Raw genomic sequence first — 19,006 nt, 5'->3', positions numbered from 1 at the left:
TTCCAGTGTCAGATGATTGTGGGAAATCCTGCACCCCTCATGCTCTTCTTCAGTATTCGCAATTCACCATCAAGGCTCTGAGAAAGTCTGCAGTGTGAACAGTTGGCTTGGGCTGGGAGATGTTGGATCAGGAAGGAGAGTGCTCGCTGAGCAAGCATGAGGTTCTGAGTTCAGATCCCAAGTACCAAGCGCTGGCAGCACATCTGTGATCTCAGTACTGAAGAGAGCAGAGGCAGGAGGATTCCCAGCTCCTTGGCCATCCAGTTTAGCCAATCAGTGAGCTCTGGTACAGTGAGAGACCCTGTTTTTCTTCACCATTTTAGATGTACATGGTGGAGAGCTGTAGAGTAGACACCCTGTGTCGGCTTGTGGCTTCCACATATATGTGCTGACGTGAGCACTTGTACCAGACAGTCTGTGCACACACATATGTGAACACAAACAACTCTCTGTTTCTCTATCTCTCTGTCTCTCTCGCTCCTCAAAACTGTAGATTCTCTATTGGTTGTCAGGACACAAAACCTGTGTGTTGTTTTGCATTAAAATTACATTTTTACATGTACGTGTGCTTTGCCTGAATATATGTTTATGCACCACATGCATGCCTGGTGCGTAAGGAGGCCAGAAGAGGACGGTGGGCTGGGATTATAGATGGCTGTGAGCCAACATCGGAGTCCTGAGAACTAAACTCCGGTCTTGGCAAGATCAGTAAGTGCCCTTAGTCAGTGAGCCATCTTTCCAGTCCCCTTGTTTTGCACTTTTTGCTGACTGTAGTTTTAACACCTGGGGGCTAGACCACTGTGAATATTGTCATAGCGCATTCACACCAGGCTAGCCTTTAAGGTCATGTTAAGAGTCTGTGAAAGCGGTAGAGCCTTGGACAGCCCTGGAGCTGGAGTGGGGCATCTCCTGACCTGTGGGAGGATGTCAAATGTCTTCTGCCTTCGTCTTCCATTTTCATTTTCCCCCACTACTCGCTTACGATAATTTTCTTACTTATTCTATTTCTTGATCTTTTACCTTAGATGAAAGTAGGGTAATTAGTTCCTTGTCTCTGTTTTTAATGGTGTCTCATCTGCCTTCTGGCTTAGCAGTTAATTATGGCTTTAGGGTTCTTTCCCTTTGAAATGAATCTATGCTGTTATCCTCCACCACCCAACCGCCCCAGGCTAATTTCTCTTCTGTCCCTGGAGACGTCCGACTCATTTATTATTATAAAAAGTTAGAAAGGGTCCTGGAGAGATGGCTCAGTGGTTCAGAACATTTAATGATCTCACAAGAGCTAGGTTCAGTTCCCAGCACTCACAAGGTATCTCATAACTGACTGTAACTCCAATTCCAGGGGAACTGACTCCCATTTCCGGTATTGGCAGGCTCCCGCATGTACACCGTGCACAAAACACACATGCAGGGCAAACACTGGTACTCACAAGGTAAAAATAAATCTTTAAAAGAAAGCTAAGGAGGAATCATTTGCTGATAAAGTATTACAGTATTCATTTTGCATTGCTAGGACGCTGTTTTCCCTGGATCAATGCTTTGACCTCTCTGTGAGCCATTTCTGTCATCTGCTAATGCCATCTGCCTTACAGGAGTGTGGTGGGAAGGAAATGAGTTAATATGGCGCTAATAATCACAAATGACACAGTTATTATAGTAATTAATAAGAACAATATTTTTACTTTAAAAAGGCACTTAAATACATTTTCTAAACAGCTCTTGATTAACTCTTTTCCCCCCCAGTTTTACTCAACAAGATGAACCACAGAAAATGGTCTTCGTACCACAGTGTTATTTTTATTCACCAAGCTGCATTTTCTGCTCTTTTGCAGTGCACACAGCCACTCTAAGGACACTAGCCTGGCAGAGTGAGAGGAGGGGAGAGGAGGGAACCCAGAGGATTGGGCCCTGCCTTGCCACTCCCTCCTCCTCCTCCCAAGGGCCCGCTCACTAAATGACCAGCGCTAACACATGCAAGGCTTGCACTTAGAGGTAACAAGAGACCATGGGCTCAGTCACCCGTGGGTCTCAATTTCAGGTGTAAATAATACATTCTGCCCACTCCGACCCACGGCCTCTCAGAGGCTGTGCTGGATGCCTCTAAACAGTGCTTTGAAAGTAGCAGCTTTCTAGTGGGAGATGGTAAATCTCAAAAGCTCACTTTGATGCATTATTCAAAACTTTATTCTCTAAAGTTTTTATTTGTACATGTTGATTTTACAAAGAGAGGTTTTGTGAGCGCGTCATTCCAGTATCTCATGTTCTTTACGACGGTTGCCCAGCATTGTTCTCTCGGACTCGGTGGATGTGTCATCCCTGCCTTCGCAGAGAGCTGACAAGAGAGCTCTTGTCCCTGTACCCTACCACGTGGACCGGCCATAAAGGACTATTTGAGAGCAGCAGCAGCAGGAGATGCCTGGGACTTTGGGGTGACAAGCTGTCTGGGTTTCCTCTTCTTAGGGTTCTGCTGCTGGGAGGGCCAGCCTTCACCATGCAGGGCTCAAAGGGAATCCACAGGGTCAGTGTACTAAGATTTTTTTTGTAGGAGAGAGTAAGGGGAAAAGATCCTCACACATTCTCTTGATGACTTCCTTTAGACATTTTCTTTATTTTTCTTCTGTTTTCTAACTCTTTGTTTTTTACCTACAGCTTATGTACCCTAACAGAATCTTTCAGGCAATATGGAAATTACAATGTGGTTACATTCCATTTTTCAAGTGAATGATTATAATGAATACAGGTAAGAACATGTTTTTCATTTCCGTTTACATGATGAAGACAAAATCATCCCAAGAACCCACATACATTTACATCTAAGTAACTTGTTATAGATTAGCAGAGTGTGAGCAAGCAGGGTGGTTTTCTCAGCCAGTTCTTTTGCTGGCAGTCTGTATATTGTGATTACAAAGGAAGAATCAATCACTTTATTACTTATCTTGAAAGGTAATCTTACAAGCTTACAAGGAGCTACAAATCTAAACTTGTATACATAAAAAAATATTAGCCAACTCTAAATCTTTAGGGCTTAGCCTACTCATCAATAGTTTTTTTTTTTTATATCAGGAAATTGAGGGCAGAAATAGGCACAAGGAATTAATCATCATCTTTGATCACAAACCAATCCTAGCGAGGAAAGTACGTCAACTAGTAATTGGGCTTCTTTGATTTTAGATCCTGTACTGAGAGGTTTTATCAACTTGACACAGCTATTGAGTCATCAGAGGAAGGAGACTCAGCTGAGTGAATGCCTCCATGAGATCCAGCTGGAAGGCGTTTTTTCATTTATTGATCAGTGGTTCAGGGTCCAGCCCACAGTTGGTGGTGGGATCCCTGGGCTGCTGATCTGGGTTCTATAAGAAGGTAGGCTGAGGAAATCAGGGGAAGCAAGCCAGTAAGCAGCTCCCTTCCATGGCCTCTGTTTCCAGGATCCTGCCCTGTTTTGAGTTCTTTTTTTTTTTTTTTTTTTTATGATGAACTAAAAATCATCCAGTCATTTATTTTTGTTACATACCAGAGAGATAATGAACATATTAAAAGGGAAAAGTATTTTTATGCCAACATATTTCACTGGGCTTCTCTTCTGGACTCTGCCATTCAGGAAAAAGGGATTGCCTTTGCATTAAGCTGTTGCTCCTCTCCCTTTAACCTACGCTTAGGTTAAGGAAGACTTTATTTATACAATTATGTAATTAACTTTAATCCATACACAGCAATTAAATTATTCAAAGCCTCAATACAGTAACTTTTTGGAAATGACTTTTTACACAACCTACTTTGCAAAGTAAAAATGTTTCATGTGCTATTAACAACCACCTTCTCTCCGCAAGTATCAGAACGTATTTATTTCACTTTTTATTTTCAATTCTTGCGTATGCCTTAGGAAAGTAAAAATTACATATAAACATTGTCAACTACTGGATTTCTAAAGTCAAGATGATTATCACCTAAGTGTTTAATTTCTGCAATGGCTAATTTTTAAAACTCAAAATTGCTACTGATGTAATTTAAAAACTGCACTGCAAAATGCCTATTTATGGGTGGCAACAACATAAAGGCTAAAATGTACAGAACATGAAAAGTATAAAATGGCATGGCTCCATAAGTACAAAAACAGCTGCATTCTTACTACAAATGTGGAAATCTGACTCAAGTCTCAAGGCCTAAGGGCCTGAAGCAGATGTGCTGGAACTGGGGCATATTCAGCCCAGGATGCTCGACAGGAGGAACTGCAGACACAAAGCACTCACGTGCCAGAAATGAAGTGTCCCAAACGGAAAGGCAGTCTCAGCAGTGCACACTGCTCTACCCCTAAGTTCAGTTACATCTATAAGAACAAAGGGTTAACATGTCACAGTAACATCTTTCGTTTTCAAAGAAATATAATACTTCAAAAAATAAAAATGCATCAATCTGCTTTAACAAGTCATACTCATGCTAAAAGAAGTTTTACTTAACAGCTAAAGGTCAAGATCCCAAGTATGCAAACTATCTTCAGAAAACTTGGGATGTAGCATGCTTAGGTTAGCTTAGATATCATCAATGTCTTCATCATCATCTCCAATATCATAAAACTGGATTTCATCATCATCCCCAGGACCAAATGTGTCTGTTTCATTGATTTTCGCATGTTCTGGAAGTTCTCCATACGCCTTCAGACTTCTTGCTTCATCTGCATTATACTTTAAGATTACATCAGCTTTGTTATCTTGATAGTCTCGTAGACCAATCAATATAATGTCTGAGGTATTTATCCAAACCTTTTTTCTCAGCTTTCCTCTGAAGTGGCACAGCCTCCTTACACCGTCGAAACACATTGCTTCCAATCGTCCGTTTCCCAGCATTTTGATCACCTGGGCATACTCTTGCCCATCTTCTTTAAACACCAACTCTCTTTTTTCAGATTCATTTTCATTTTTACCTCTGCGCCTGTTTTTGCCTCCTTTGCCTTTATTCTTCGGCATGATGGTAAGGGCAACCACAACAGTCGAGGTGAGAGACTCTTTACTGACGTTGCCTGCAACTCCTCTCCAAGAGGAAAGGATGGGCGGTAGGAAGTGTCTTAACAGTGGTAGATTGGAAGAAACTGTGCAGTGACTGGAACTTTCTGGTAAACTGTCAGTTCAGAAGATACACAGGCAGCAGAAAGTGTTCCAGAGTCCTGCCTTCTGCTAGGATGACAAAACGCAGCAGAAGCCCTTCATCACTGCAGCCTGGCCCTGTTTTGTGTTCTTGTCCTGACTTCTTTCAGTGATGAGCAGCAATGTTGAAGTGTAATCCTAGTAAACCCTGTCCTCCCCAGCTTGCTCTTTGGTCGTGGTGTTTTTTGTCACAGCAGCAGAAACCCTAACTAAGATTTCTAACCTAATGAATCTATCCCTCAGCTGAGGATGGATGTGTCATTGTGAATTGTTTTCTAGGGTTTAGATTATTTTCTAGGGTTTTCCATCTCAGAGTTATTATTAAAACATCTCAATCTAACATGAAGCTGTTGCAACTATGATAAAATGGAAACCTATGAATCTTCAATCTTTCAACACCAAGATTAAAAGGATTTCAGTCATCCTGGTTCCCGGACTAAACTGTTTTCTTTAATCATTAACTTGAATTGTGATCCCTGAAGCTCCTGAAGTGAAACCCCTTGGCTTTTTCTAGAGCATTTACTCTGTAAGTTCTCAGTCAATCCCTTCTTCAGTAATCAATGCCAATCAATTAGAGGTGATCACCTGCTGAATAAAGGCTGTGACTGAAGCTGCCACAGATCCTGTAATGGCTATTAAAGCAGTAATGCCAAGAATAGGTGTAGCCATGAATCTTTCAGGCCATGAGAGAGAGTTAGTAACCCATTCGAATGTGAACACAACAGGATCATCACACCAGGGTGGGGTAAGGGTAACAGGCAGCACATATGGTGGTCAATGAACTATATGGAATTATATTAATTATATTAATGAACTGTAAGAAATTATAGGAACTATATTAATTAATTAACTATAAGCATTGGGATTCACGGTAGAGTTAATTCATGTTGTCAAATAACAAGTTTTATAGGAAATGTTATATATAGATCCATTCATAACAATATTCATAAGGCCTGAATCTCCTAGATACAAAATAGCAAAATGTGACACAAGACTGAATTCTAAGAGAAAGACAATCAGATCACAAAAGCAATTTTAAGTTAGTGTAAGTGAGGGCAGCAAATAGGTGATACAATTGAGTTTGAGGTTCAGGGTAGTGGGATGCCTAGGGCTACATATGTGGGGCTGGACCACTCAACGTCCAGCGTGTTACAGCGTGTATTCTCATAAGGATGGATACTAACTCCCGTGTTGGGGAAAGCACATGGTATCCACCTGGGACTGTGGGTAACAAGGTTAATGCCATTCCAAGTATGATTTATGTTCTAGAATCACAATCCGGAAGGCCCTTAGGAGGAGGTGTGGGATCAGGAGTTAGTTTATCTGGGTGATACCAGTCTGCAGGGGAAGTCATATTTAGTGACCAAGTCTGTTCTCCAGCTGTTTGTGTAGGCTGACTAGTCTTGAGTGTCCTGTATTTTAGAAGAAAACATCCTGTAGTGGGGTCGCAGCAGATGTAAAAGAGGACAAGGGAAGACTATCTGAATGTCCCTGAAATTCAAAGGGCTCCGTTAAACGGGGTTGAACAAAACCAGATCCCCATAAACAAAGAACCATTAGAAACAAGTTTTACTTTTTCATAGTTCCATGTAACTGGATGAAATGGGGGAGGGTCAGGGACACTATCCCAATATGCTTCTTGAGCAAGAGCACAAGGAATAAGGCACAGTACCTGCAGAGTAGACACAGCTGACATAACCATGAAAAGATTTTCAGGAGGTAGAGTTTTTCCCTGATTCAGTAAAACCTAAGCGACTTCAGCCGTCTGCTGGTTAACCTGTCCTCAAGAAGGAATCCAACCGTGGTGGGTAGAAGTAACAGACCATGGGGCATGATGAGGACGGGGCTGATGAATTTGGAGGCAGTCCACCAGGAAGGTTAGGGCATCAGGTGTTGGTTGAATATTTTCAGTGTCTTCATATGAGGTGGTGGTTGGAGATATTGGAGGATGAGGTGGGTGTGAAGAAAGCATCAGGCGTGAAAGTCTCCACCTTGGCATTGGTGCTGGGAGCATCTGATGTAGACCAACTGGCCATATGGTCTCATCAATTGGTCTGGTACCCACAAAGGTGAATCAGCATCCTGAGGGAAAATATAAGCATAACCTCTTTCTGATGTAAATAAGACATCTGGACCCTTCCACTGACCCATTCACAGGTCTTTCCTCTTTACCAAAGGTTTAGGAATAATTTCGGTAGTAAAATGTCTAAGGAATGGACTCATTTTGTCCTCAGAGATATTTACATGACATATAGGGCATGATTTAGAATATGATGAAGAGATGAGTGTATAAAATGCCCATTTTGTAACATAGATATTTAAATTTTCAAAGTTTGGGTTGTCCCTACAACGATCTGTCCTTGAGGATTATAAGGGATACCTGTGAAGTGGGAAGTAGTAAAAACTGAGTACCATTTATTAAAAGCTTTAGAAATATAAATGGGCATTATCTGTCTTTAAGGCCCTAGGCACCACCAAATTATAAAACAATAAATTAAATGTTGCTCTAGAGTGGTCAGAGCACAAATAACATGAAAATATGTATCCACATACACATTGACAAGAGCTAGCTAGCTTTCCAAAGGAAGGGACATGAGTAATGTCCATTTGTCATAAGTCACATAGACTTAGGCCTCGTGGGTTGACTACCATGGGGCGAGTATGTGTGGTTGTGGGACAAGCAGGGCAATTCCATACGGTTCTCCAGGCAGCTTCGTGAGGGAGTTGAAGCTGAAAGTAGAACACCACAGCGTTTTGATGATAGAGTGTGTGGTTCTGTTGACCTGCTTTTGTGGAATGGGCTATGATTCTCATCAAGGGATCATTTTCCTTCATGTACAGGGCCAGGAAGTATAGAGTGTGCTCAAACGTGCCTCACATTTAAGATATTCATCAGTCTGACTACAGGCAAGGCCAGTTTGGGCACTCTATTGCTTAGGGTCCTTGCTGGGGTCATCCTTGTAGATTCCTGGGAATTTCTCTAGAGCTTGGTTTCTTGTTAGCCCCATAATGACTCCCTCAATCAAGATATCTCTTTCCTTGTTCTCATCTCTATTCTTCCTCCATCTTGACTATGCCGGTTTGCTTTTTTAAAAAGTTAAATTAAATCAAATTTAAGAAGTTATTTTTCTGGGCTGGAGAGATGGCTCAGAGGTTAAGAGCACTGCCTGCTCTTCCAAAGGTCCTGAGTTCAGTTCCCAGCAACCACATGGTGGCTCCAAACCATCTATAAGGAGATCTGGCGCCCTCCTCTGGCGTGTGGGTATAAATGGAGGCAGAAAGTTGTATACATAATACACAACCATCTGTAATGAGATCTGGTGCCCTCTTCTGGCCTGCAGGCATACATGCAGTCAGAATACTGAGAATACTGTACACATAATAAATAAATCTAAAAAAATTTTTTAAAGTTATTTTTCTTAAAGAGAAAAGAAAGGAGGTACACAGATATATCTGAAAGAAACATAGTGAGAGAGAGAGTGTGGGGTAGTCATGTCTGAATTTTAAAGGTAGTTCAGTGCATGTGTATAGGAGTTTATGTAGCTATGCCAGGCATACATATAGATTACATGGCCATGCTACACATGTGCATAGATAACCTAGGGCATAAGGATCCAGGGTGACCAGGGAATTTGCTTGAATGCTGATGCACAGCCGTGGGACCTCAGAAATGCTAGCACCTAGGGTGACTAAGCATTTTGCTAAATGCTGATAGCTGTGGGACCCCGGATGTGATGGAAATTAGATCAGAAACTCCTAGGCCCTAGCTGTGTGACATCTCCTTGTATTTATCCTCAATCCTCAAAACTCTACCTAAACTGACATTATTATTATCAATTAGACAGTACAGCTTGGGAAGAAAGCATCTTAACAATCCATGGGTTAAAATGCCCAGTAAAGTGGGATGTTTCCACAAGATAGACACACTACAGCAGCAGCAGTGTGGCTCTCCCTGAACCCACTCACACCATACCCAGAGACAAAGATGGCAGAGGTAACCTGTAAAAGCACAGTGGAAACAAAAGACATTCTGGAGTTTGTGGTCCTTGTCTATCTGAGACTCACCCATCAGGGTTTCTCCTCCTGGTGGGCTGACTGCCCAAACTTCAACTGCCACCTGCTGCTCTCACAGGGCCCCTGGCACTGTGGCTTCCTTTCTGTGTTTTGCTCAGGGGACCCACTGACCAGTGTATGAAGTCAGAAATGGAAAAGAATGAGTCTGCCCTCTGACCCAGACTGGGAGAGAGGATATTAAATGCTGCCCCTGCTACCAGCTGAATGAAGGCTGCCTCAGCTGGTTTATTTCAAGTTCACACAAATGTAAGCATGAGAGCTTCTAACTTTTAAACAGAGAGCAGTAGATCAAGTCCTGCTGAGCTGGAAGGTTGGAGTTCTCCATTATCTGTCATTCTGTGCTGAAATGTCCCTGTGTGAATCCTGGTCCTGAAAGGGAAGGCTTCTGACTGCCACTCTGGTCTTCTTTTTGCTACTCTTTGTTCCTGAGAAAAAAAATGTTACCATGTAAGTTTGCACACATACATATGTGTGTGTGTTTGTGTATGTGTGCCTGTGCATGTATTTGGACACATGTCCAGAGGTTGTGGCAAACTTTTGTGTTGTTTCTCAGTAGCTAAGCTACCCTCCTTAATTTTTGAGAGGGTCTCTCACTGGTCTGGAGTTTGCCAAGTAGGATGGGCTGTCCAGCCAGTGAACCTCAAAGATCCACGTGTCTAGGCAACTCCCACCCAAGCAGTGGTGCCACAAGCCTGCATTTACCATGTTCAGCTTTTAAAACAAAATGTGAGCTCTGGGGTTGAGACTCAAGTCCTCATCCTTATTAAGGAGATCAGCGTATGAAGCCATCAAAGAACTGGTATTCTTCAGACAAGTGTCTCTTAGTGCAAATGGCTGCAGGTCTCACTTTTTCCTAGCTGTTTTCAGAATCACCAAAAGCCTCCTTATCTCTCTGAAGATAAATTTGATTTCCATGTGTCACCAGCCCACCCACCGCTGGCTGGTGGCTTTTCTGAGAAGAGTGACAAGTGTCTCTGAAGAAAGAGTTTCTGAGAGGGTGGCAGATGTACTAGGGTTGGCTGAGATAAGGATGTGACTTTTAACTTGCAGGCTAACTTGACAGGTGTCAGACTGCTCTATCATCAAAGAAATAGCTTATGTTGGAATGATGCTTCTTCCTGCTTCCTTCTTAATCAATCCAGCTATAGGCTGTTCAACTCTGCTTCTAGATGGTACTTTAGAAAGTCCAGGCAGGTTAAGCGATGGCTCAGAGATTAAGAGCACTGGTTACTCTTTCAGAGGTCCTGTGTTCAATTACCAGCAACCATATGGTGGCTCACAAACAACTATAATGAGATTTGGTACCCTCTTCTGCCATGCAGGTATACATGCATGCAGAACACATAATAAATAAGTAAATCTAAAAAAATAAAAAAATGAAAGTCCAGGCATCCTTGAATCTGATTGACAGCTAGAGCTGTCTCCTCTCCCCAAGCTCTGGTTCTCTGTATGTGCATGTACCATTGTTAGTGTCAGCGAGAAAGATAGTTCTCAGTGTGTGTGTATGTGTGTGTGTGTGTGTATGTGTGTATGTGCATACATGTGATATGCATGTTTGGCTAGTGGCTAGGTACATGTTTACATGTGTGTGTTTGCTAGCTCCTACGTGCTCATGTATGTAGAGGCCAGAGGGATGTTGATGTTGGATGCCTTCCTCAGTTACTTTCCATCTTATTTTGTTGTGAGAGAAGGTCTCTCAGTGAACCTGGCTCATCAAGTGGGTGAGGCAGGCCAGTCAATGAGGTTCAGGGATCAGCCTGCCTGTGGCTCCTAAGTGCCATGACACCCAGGTTTTACATGGACACTGAGGATCCTAACTTGATACCTCATGCTTACATAGGAAGTGCTTTACCCAGCCCTGGTCCACATTGTTTCCATCATCTTTTCTGAAAGAGATATAGAAAGGACCAATGGAAAATGTCTTCTGTTTGCTTGTGCACAGGAAGAGAGCTCCTGTGGTCGTCCTTCCCCCAAATTGCCACCAATGGTGTCATCTTTGTCTTGAGCAACTCTCTTAACAAAAGGCCCGCTGTTCCAAAAGCAAAGGATGAAATGAGGAGCGCTGAAGATGGCAAACGGAGCAGACAGTGCATGACATGCTCCTGACCTGCTGGCCTCAGTGACTGTTCTACTCCTCTGCTCATTTTTAAATGCATTCGGTACTCTATTGCTTTGTCTATCCTTGTGCCACTCGTCTGAGTGCTCACACAGTCCTTTCTGTTCCTGTTGCCATGATAAAATATCCAGAGAAAAGCGACTTAATGGAGAGATGGATTATTTGACTTACAGTTCCAAGTCATAGTTTGTTATCAAAGTGTAAGAAACTCAGAGCAGTAGGTCACATTACATCCACAGTGAAAGCAAGGAGCAATAGCTTTTTCTCTTCACTGTTTAAAAATTACATTGGTTGTGTGTATGAGTGTGCATGGGCATGTGATGGTCACATGGGGAACAGTGTGTGTGTGTGTGTGTGTATGTCAAAGGACAACTTTTGGAAGTTATCTCCTTCTTCCATGCAGCTCCAGCTCAGACAATCACCTTTACAAGCTAAGCCATCTTGTAAGTTCTTCCTCCACTCCCATTCAGTTCAGAATCTCATGTCTAGAGAATGCTGTCACCTGTAGTGTTTCCGTTGTCTCAACTCAGTCAATATAGTCAAGCTAATTCTCCACAGGTGTGCAACAGGCCCCCTGACTGAGACAGTCTCTCACTGGCACTCTCTTTCCAGGCAACTCTCGGTTATGTCAAGTGCAGCTCCTCCCACATGATTCTAGATTCAATCTCATGACCATGATGATGCTTGGATAGGAGAGGTGATTTCCAGAGGTTTGAGGAAAAATCAAAATGTCAAGTGTTTCAATTGCGGCAAACAAGGTTATTTAAAAGGGGCTCTAAACAGGGCATTCCTAGAAGCAATATTTTTTCTAGGCATAATACAAACACAATACCCCTTTCTTCTGGAATATGCAGAAGGTGTGGCAAAGGCAAATATTGAACTAATGAATGTCAATCAAGAAGGGACATTCAAGGTATCCCTTTGCCACTGGGAAACCCTTTGAGGGGCCTCTCACAGGCCCTAATACCAAATCTATTTCTGTCATTTCCTGCCATTATGGAGAAAACTCCTTCCCAGAGCAATTAAAAACCTAAGTCCTATTGTAAGAAATCACACTGCTCTGGAAAGCAGAACAGCTATATAAAAAAGAAGAGAAAATTCAGGAAAAACCATAAAGTGATTATTTTGGCAAACTTTTATAAATAAACAAGGACCAAAATTAAAAATATGAATAAATGATGTTGTCATTGAAGGTTTGGTAGACATAGGTGCATGTCTACAATAATTCCATCAGAATCTTGACATACAAACTAGCCTCTTCAGAGGTAAATGTTCAGATTTTGGGGATTGGAACTTTATCTCAGGTAAAGCAGAGCATGAGATGGGTCAGATATATAGGACTAGAAGGGCAGAGAGGAAAATTAAAGCCATATGTGGCTGACATAAGCAATGAATTTGTGAGGATGTGATTTGTTACAGCAATGGAATACTCAGATTAATAGTTCCCCAATCTCAAAAACAAATAAATTAATGTATGTTTCTGGGAAAAATATTAGAAAGTATTATAAAGAACAGTTACTGATCATTCAGATTGTACAAGAACAGTGCATAGCACCTGCTGATCTTTCAAAGGCACCAACAGCCCTACCTTTAAAATGGTTGACAGACAAACCTGTATGGGCTGTGCAATGACCTTTAACCCTTTAAAGACAGAGAAACTGTAAGCCTTAGAACAGCTGGTACTGGAGCAATTAGATTCTCAGCATATCGAAGAATCAACCAGCCCTTGGAATTCTCTTATGTTTGTTGTTAAAAAGAAATTTGGAGAATGGAGAATGGTGACAGATCTAAGAGCTGATAATAAGGTGATTCAGTCAATGGGCTCTCTACAGTCTGACATTCTTTTGCCTTCTTTATTGCCTAAAGGATGACCTCTTACAGCTATTGATTTAAAAGATTGTTTCTTCACCATAACTTTACAAGAAAAAGACAGAAAAAAATTTGCCTTCACAGTGCCTGCTTATAGTAATTATCATCCTGTTAAGAAATATCAGTGGAATAATTTCCCCAAGGGAATGTTAAATAGCCCCATCCTCTACCAATATTATATAAGAAGTTAGCCCTTGGAAATAATATGTAAGCAGTTACCTTAATTTATAGTTTACCATTATATGGATATTTTACTTGATGACTCAAATGTAGATACTTTAGAAAGAATGTTTGAAGAAGTAAGGAAATATTTTCCTTGGTGGGAATTACAAATTGCTCCTGAAAAAAAATTAAAAAGAGATTATATTAATTATTTAGAATAAAAATATAAATTTTCTCCAGAAAATTAGACCGCAAATTATTCAAAATAGGAGAGATCAATCGCTGACTCTTAGTGACTTTCAAAGATTTCTAGAGACATTTCCTATCTAGGGCCCACTATTGCAATAGAAAAAATAAACTGAATAATTTGTTCAAAACCTTAGAAGATGAAAAGGACTTAAATAGTCCCAGGAAATTATCAGATAAAGCTTTGGTGGCAGAGAAATTACAGAATGAGTATGTGAGTTGTGTGAATCTAAAACTTAGCTGCATTCTGTTCATGTTACCCTTGAAGCATTACTCTACGCGAGTTTTAATGAAGAGGGAAGGTAGCATCTCAGAATGGATCTTTTTACTGCATAAACCAAGTAAAAGCTTAAAAACTTATGTGAAAAAAAATGTTAATCCTAAAAGAAAAAATTGAAACTTCATCAATTAGTAGGAATAAATCCAGAAGTTGTAGGACTGTTTAATAGTGTTAAGATGGGCAAACTATGAGAAGAAAGTGAACTCTGACAAGGAGCTTAGAGTAATCTGGGGGGAGGTGGATATTAGCAAGAAATGTACCCAAAGCAAAAACATTCTACTTATAAAGAGAATTAATTGTATACTTCCTCACATTATATAGGAATCACCAATATCTGGAGCCCCTACATTCTATACTGATGCAAATAAATCAGAAAAGGCAGGATACAAGTTAGAAAATGTTGTCCTGGTTTCTGTCTTCCCACCAGGTCCCACAGCCATTTAACCCTAAAGAAAATCACACAGAGGTCTTTATAAGTTATAAATTGATTGGCCCATTAGCTCAGGCAACTTATTAACTCTTATAACTTATATTAGCCATTATTCTAGTATATGTTAGCCACATGGCTCAGTATCTTTTTCAGCAGGGCAGGTCACATGTTCCTTCCTTGGTGTCTGGACAGGACTGGAGAGGATTGGGCTTCCTCCTTCCCAGAATTCTTCTGTACTCCTTGACCCACCTCTCCTTCCTGTCTGGTTGTCCTGCTTATACTTCCTGCCTGGCTACTGGTCAATCAGCATTTATTTAAAACATAATTGACAGAATACAGATTTGTCCAGCACCAAGAAAATATTAATAAAGTAGATCTAAGACCTTATGAATCTGTCCAAAAGTCAGAATTAAATACTATTCCCATGGTATTAATGGATTTTACAGAACCTCTCAATATAGTTACTAACTCACAATATGCACTGTTTTGCATATTGAAACTGCTGAATTTATACCACATGATACAGAATCCACTTTATTTTTTATTCAGTTACAAGAAATAATCAGGAATAGGAATCATCCCATATACATAACACATATCTGATCCCTAAGGGTCTGCCAGGTTCTCTAGCAAAAGGTAGTGCAGAAATTGATCAGCTATTGATTGGGAAGTGCTGGAGGCCTCAGAATTTCATAAAAATCATGTTAATAACACAGGTTTAAAAAAAGACTTTTCAGTCACATGGCAACAAATCAAGGAAATTATAAGGAAATGTCCTACTTGTTCTTTATACAACAAAACACCACTACCTGAAGGAAGTGACTCAAAGGGTACTCAAAGGAATGAAATCTGGCAGATGAATGTGTTCCATTTTGTAGAATTCGGAAAACTAAAATACGTACACCACACCATTTGTACTTTTTCAGGTTTTCAATTGATTTGGTAATCACACATTTGCTGGAAGTTTTGGCCATTATAGGTATACCTATACAAATAAAACGCATAATGCAAAAATTAAACATTTAAAGTATATACGTTGGTTTAGCTTCACAGCCTGTACAATGAAATGTCTATCTCCACTTAGCTCCTTCACAGTCAAAGAATTCAAAGAAAATACAATAATACACATAATCCAGACTTTTTGTGTATATTCCATCTTTACATGGCTTATTTTTCTTTTCTCTTTTAATCTATAACTGTATGTACTCTGTCTCCTTAAAGACTTAAGTTTTATTTTTTTAAAAGAATTTACTTCTTTTTATAACTCTCTATGTTCTTTTTCCTCTCTCTCTCAAGCCTATGTACATTTATTCAAAACTGTGACCCATTTAGAGGTCTTTGATATCTGAATTTGTTTTATTGCATATGTATCTGTAATTGTTTTTCTGACCAGAAGCACCCTTTTTGTTAAATGATAAACAGGTGTGGCTAGGACCAATTAGGCCCTTCCTACTTGCTCTGCCCAGTCCAACATGGCAGAGGCATGTTCACTGCCTCTGAGACTGGAGGTGGGAGCCATCCTCACCACTTCTACTCTGGGAAACACCGTGCAGCATATAAACCCTTTTTATCTAAGTAAAAGCTAAATCTGCCATGCAATGCTCTGCGTGGCCTGGAAATACCTCCTTGTATGGTGATGGGAATTCACCATGTTCTCCTGCCTGTGCTTGGCCAATAGCTTAAGAGTATTGATAGCTAGCTCTTACATCTTAAATTAACCCATTTCTATTATTTTATATTTTACCACAAGGCTCGTGGTTTACCATTAAGGTTCCGGAGCGTCTGTCTCCTTTGGCAGCTACATGGCTTTTCTCTTTGACTCTGCCTACTCTTTCCTCCTCTATCTGCTTTGAATTCCTGCCTTGCCCTATTCTGTGCTGCAATAGGCCCAAAGCAGCTTCTTTATTAACCAATGGTATTCACAACATACAGGGGGAATTACACATCAGAGTATTTACTCTGAATTACTCAAATACAAATGAATTATACATTGTTGATGTACATATCGCCTGTATATATTATATATAGTTATTCTTATATTAGTTGTACCCTTCTTTATTTTAGACAAAATAAGGAAAAATGTAGTGATATTTTGTTTGTGTTTTCACAGATAAAGTTTTCCTAAAGATCAAAGTGCAGAGCTAAGCCACTAGAGGCCAGGGAATGGTGGCACACACCTTTAATCCCAGGACTCAGGAGAAAGAGGCATAAGGATTTCCATTAGTTCAAGGCCACCCTGGCTACATAAGATTGAATCTGCCTAAAAGAGTAACGGAGCTCACACAAAGGTGATCACAGTACTTGGGATCTCACACCTTTAAGCCCATAACTAGGGAGGAGGAGACAGAAGTGATGGCTGGGCAGAGAGAGGAATATAAGGCAGGAGGAGACAAGAGCTCAGTGCAGTCTGAGGACAGGATCACCCCTTCGGTCTGAGCATTGGTAGAGGTAAAAGGTCTCTCTAGTGACTGGCTGTGCAGCTTCTCTGATCCTTCAGCTTTCAGCCCCTAATATCTGACTCCAGGTTTTATTTATTAAGACCAATTAGACTTCATGTTACAGTTTTGGGTAAAAAGGGGAAGGAAGAAGCTGCATGTGTCAATTTTATTATCTATCAGAGAACCCTCTCCCTATCTGCTGCCTATCAGGAATCTCGTTTAACTCACACACACACAGACACACACACACAGAGACACACACACACAGACACACAGACACAGACACACACAGACACAGACACACAGACACAGACACACACACATAGACACACAGACACAGACACACACGCACACACACACACAGACACAGACACACAGACACAGACACACACACATAGACACACAGACACAGACACACACGCACACACACAGACACGCACACACACACAGAGACACAGACACACACAGACACACACAGACACACACAGACACACACACAGACACACACACAGACACACACACAGACACAGACACACACAGACACACACACAGACACAGACACACACAAAAACACACACACAGACACAAACACACGCACGCACACACACACAGACACAAACACACGCACACCCACATACAGACACACACACACACACACACACTTTCCAGGACACACCACCAGTCATCCATTTCCTTCAACTGTGTTTCATCTCCCAACAGCGCCATCAAGTACAAATCCACCAAGGGACCACTTATGAGGTCAGAGTCCCGGGATCCAATTGCTTCTCCAACAAGTCTTTAAGACATGAACTCTGCCACATCCAGAGCCCCATCCTCTCCCTGTGGCAGCAGGACTGGTGGGTTCTGCACTTCAGAGGTAAACAAAGGCCTCCAAAGGCAGCCATCCTCCACTAACCTGACCCTCCTTTCCTCCAGTGTGGTCCGTTCTCCAGCTTTCCAGAGGGTGGATGCCATCACCTGGTCATTGAGATCCAGCTGCTTACAGGAATGAGGGCCACTCACATGCCAGCACATATGATATGATTGGCCCCAGTCTTGCTTCTCTACGATGCATAGAGACAGGTTGCAACCATTGTGGACCAGGGGAGGGCATAATACCCTATTCTACTCTGCCACCCACTGAGGGCTCCTGCCCAGGTAAGAAAAGGACAGCCTGGCACACATAGGCAGGGGGTATCTCCTGGTGGAAGGGAATGAAGATCACAAGGGCCCTGGGGCAGTGACCTCACTGTCCATGGCTCTCTGCTCCCAGTGCTCACACTCTGAGCTGCAGCTGATTTATCCTCCAACTCTCTGTCCCAGCGACCCTTCTCGTGGTCCACTAGACAGTTGTGTTTAATGGATCAGAAAACTGCTGTGAGTCTGAAAAGCCTTCCCAGCAGAGTCATTGTGATCAGGATAGTGGCTTCTCTGGGAGAACCATCTGCCAGGCCTCATAGAACCTCAAGGAAAGTCTCTGGATCTTTCAGCCAGACGTTGCCCCTACCCAGGTTCTTGACTCAGGATCGGGGATATCTTACTGGCAATGTCTTGAGGCTCTCTGAAAATAGTGAGAGACAGATGAGCTACAGTTCCTCTGTGTCCCTTGACCAAGCCAGGTCAGCAGTGGCAGAAGGCATTGGTGTGTCCCTGTCAGGCTACCCCACTGTGGAAGAAGGCATTGGTCTGTCCTGTCAGGCTACCCACACTGTGGAAGAAGGCATTGGTCTGTCCTGTCAGGCTACCCACACTGTGGAAGAAGGCATTGGTCTGTCCTGTCAGGCTACCCACACTGTGGAAGAAGGCATTGGTCTGTCCTGTCAGGCTACCCACACTGTGGAAGAAGGCACCCCTTTCTCCATCCCCAGCTGCCATCCACAGACACCAGACAGCTTCACTCCTCATCTCATTGACTGCACCTGTGGTGATATTTTGTTTGTGCTTTAACAAATAAAGTTTGCCTGAAGATCAGAGTGCAGAGCTAGCCATGCGAGTTCCCATAGAGGCCAGGTAGTGGTGGCACACACCTTCACTCCCAACACATGGGAGACAGAGGCAGACGGATCTCTGCCAGGCAGTGGTGTCACACACCTTCAATCCCAGCACATGGGAGACCGAGGCAGACTGATCTCTGTGAGTTCAAGGCCACCCTGGGCTGTATGAAGTTGAATCAGTGTAAAAGAGACACAGAGCCCGGCAGTGGTGGCCCACACATTTAATCCCAGCCATAGGAAGATGGAGATGGGAAGAGAT

At 42.0% G+C, this 19,006-nt stretch overlaps 1 protein-coding gene across 1 annotated transcript; it reads right to left on the bottom strand.

Annotated features, from left to right (window-relative positions):
• Positions 1-3,803: 3,803 nt before the first annotated feature.
• On the bottom strand, positions 3,804-5,525 carry LOC130871583 (eukaryotic translation initiation factor 1A-like). Its single transcript, XM_057765059.1, has one exon. It carries the CDS (start codon positions 4,959-4,961, stop codon positions 4,527-4,529), a length of 435 nt encoding a protein of 144 aa, XP_057621042.1. The 5' UTR covers positions 4,962-5,525; the 3' UTR covers positions 3,804-4,526.
• Positions 5,526-19,006: the final 13,481 nt, after the last annotated feature.

The sequence above is a fragment of the Chionomys nivalis genome, chromosome 3, assembly GCF_950005125.1.
Source record: "Chionomys nivalis chromosome 3, mChiNiv1.1, whole genome shotgun sequence".
Lineage (NCBI taxonomy): Eukaryota > Metazoa > Chordata > Mammalia > Rodentia > Cricetidae > Chionomys > Chionomys nivalis.
This window is presented reverse-complemented; position numbering and strand designations above follow the sequence as displayed.

Excerpts from the sequence above, each read along its gene's own strand:
- LOC130871583 (XM_057765059.1), bottom strand. The coding sequence starts at position 4,961 with ATGCCGAAGAATAAAGGCAAAGGAGGCAAAAACAGGCGCAGAGGTAAA.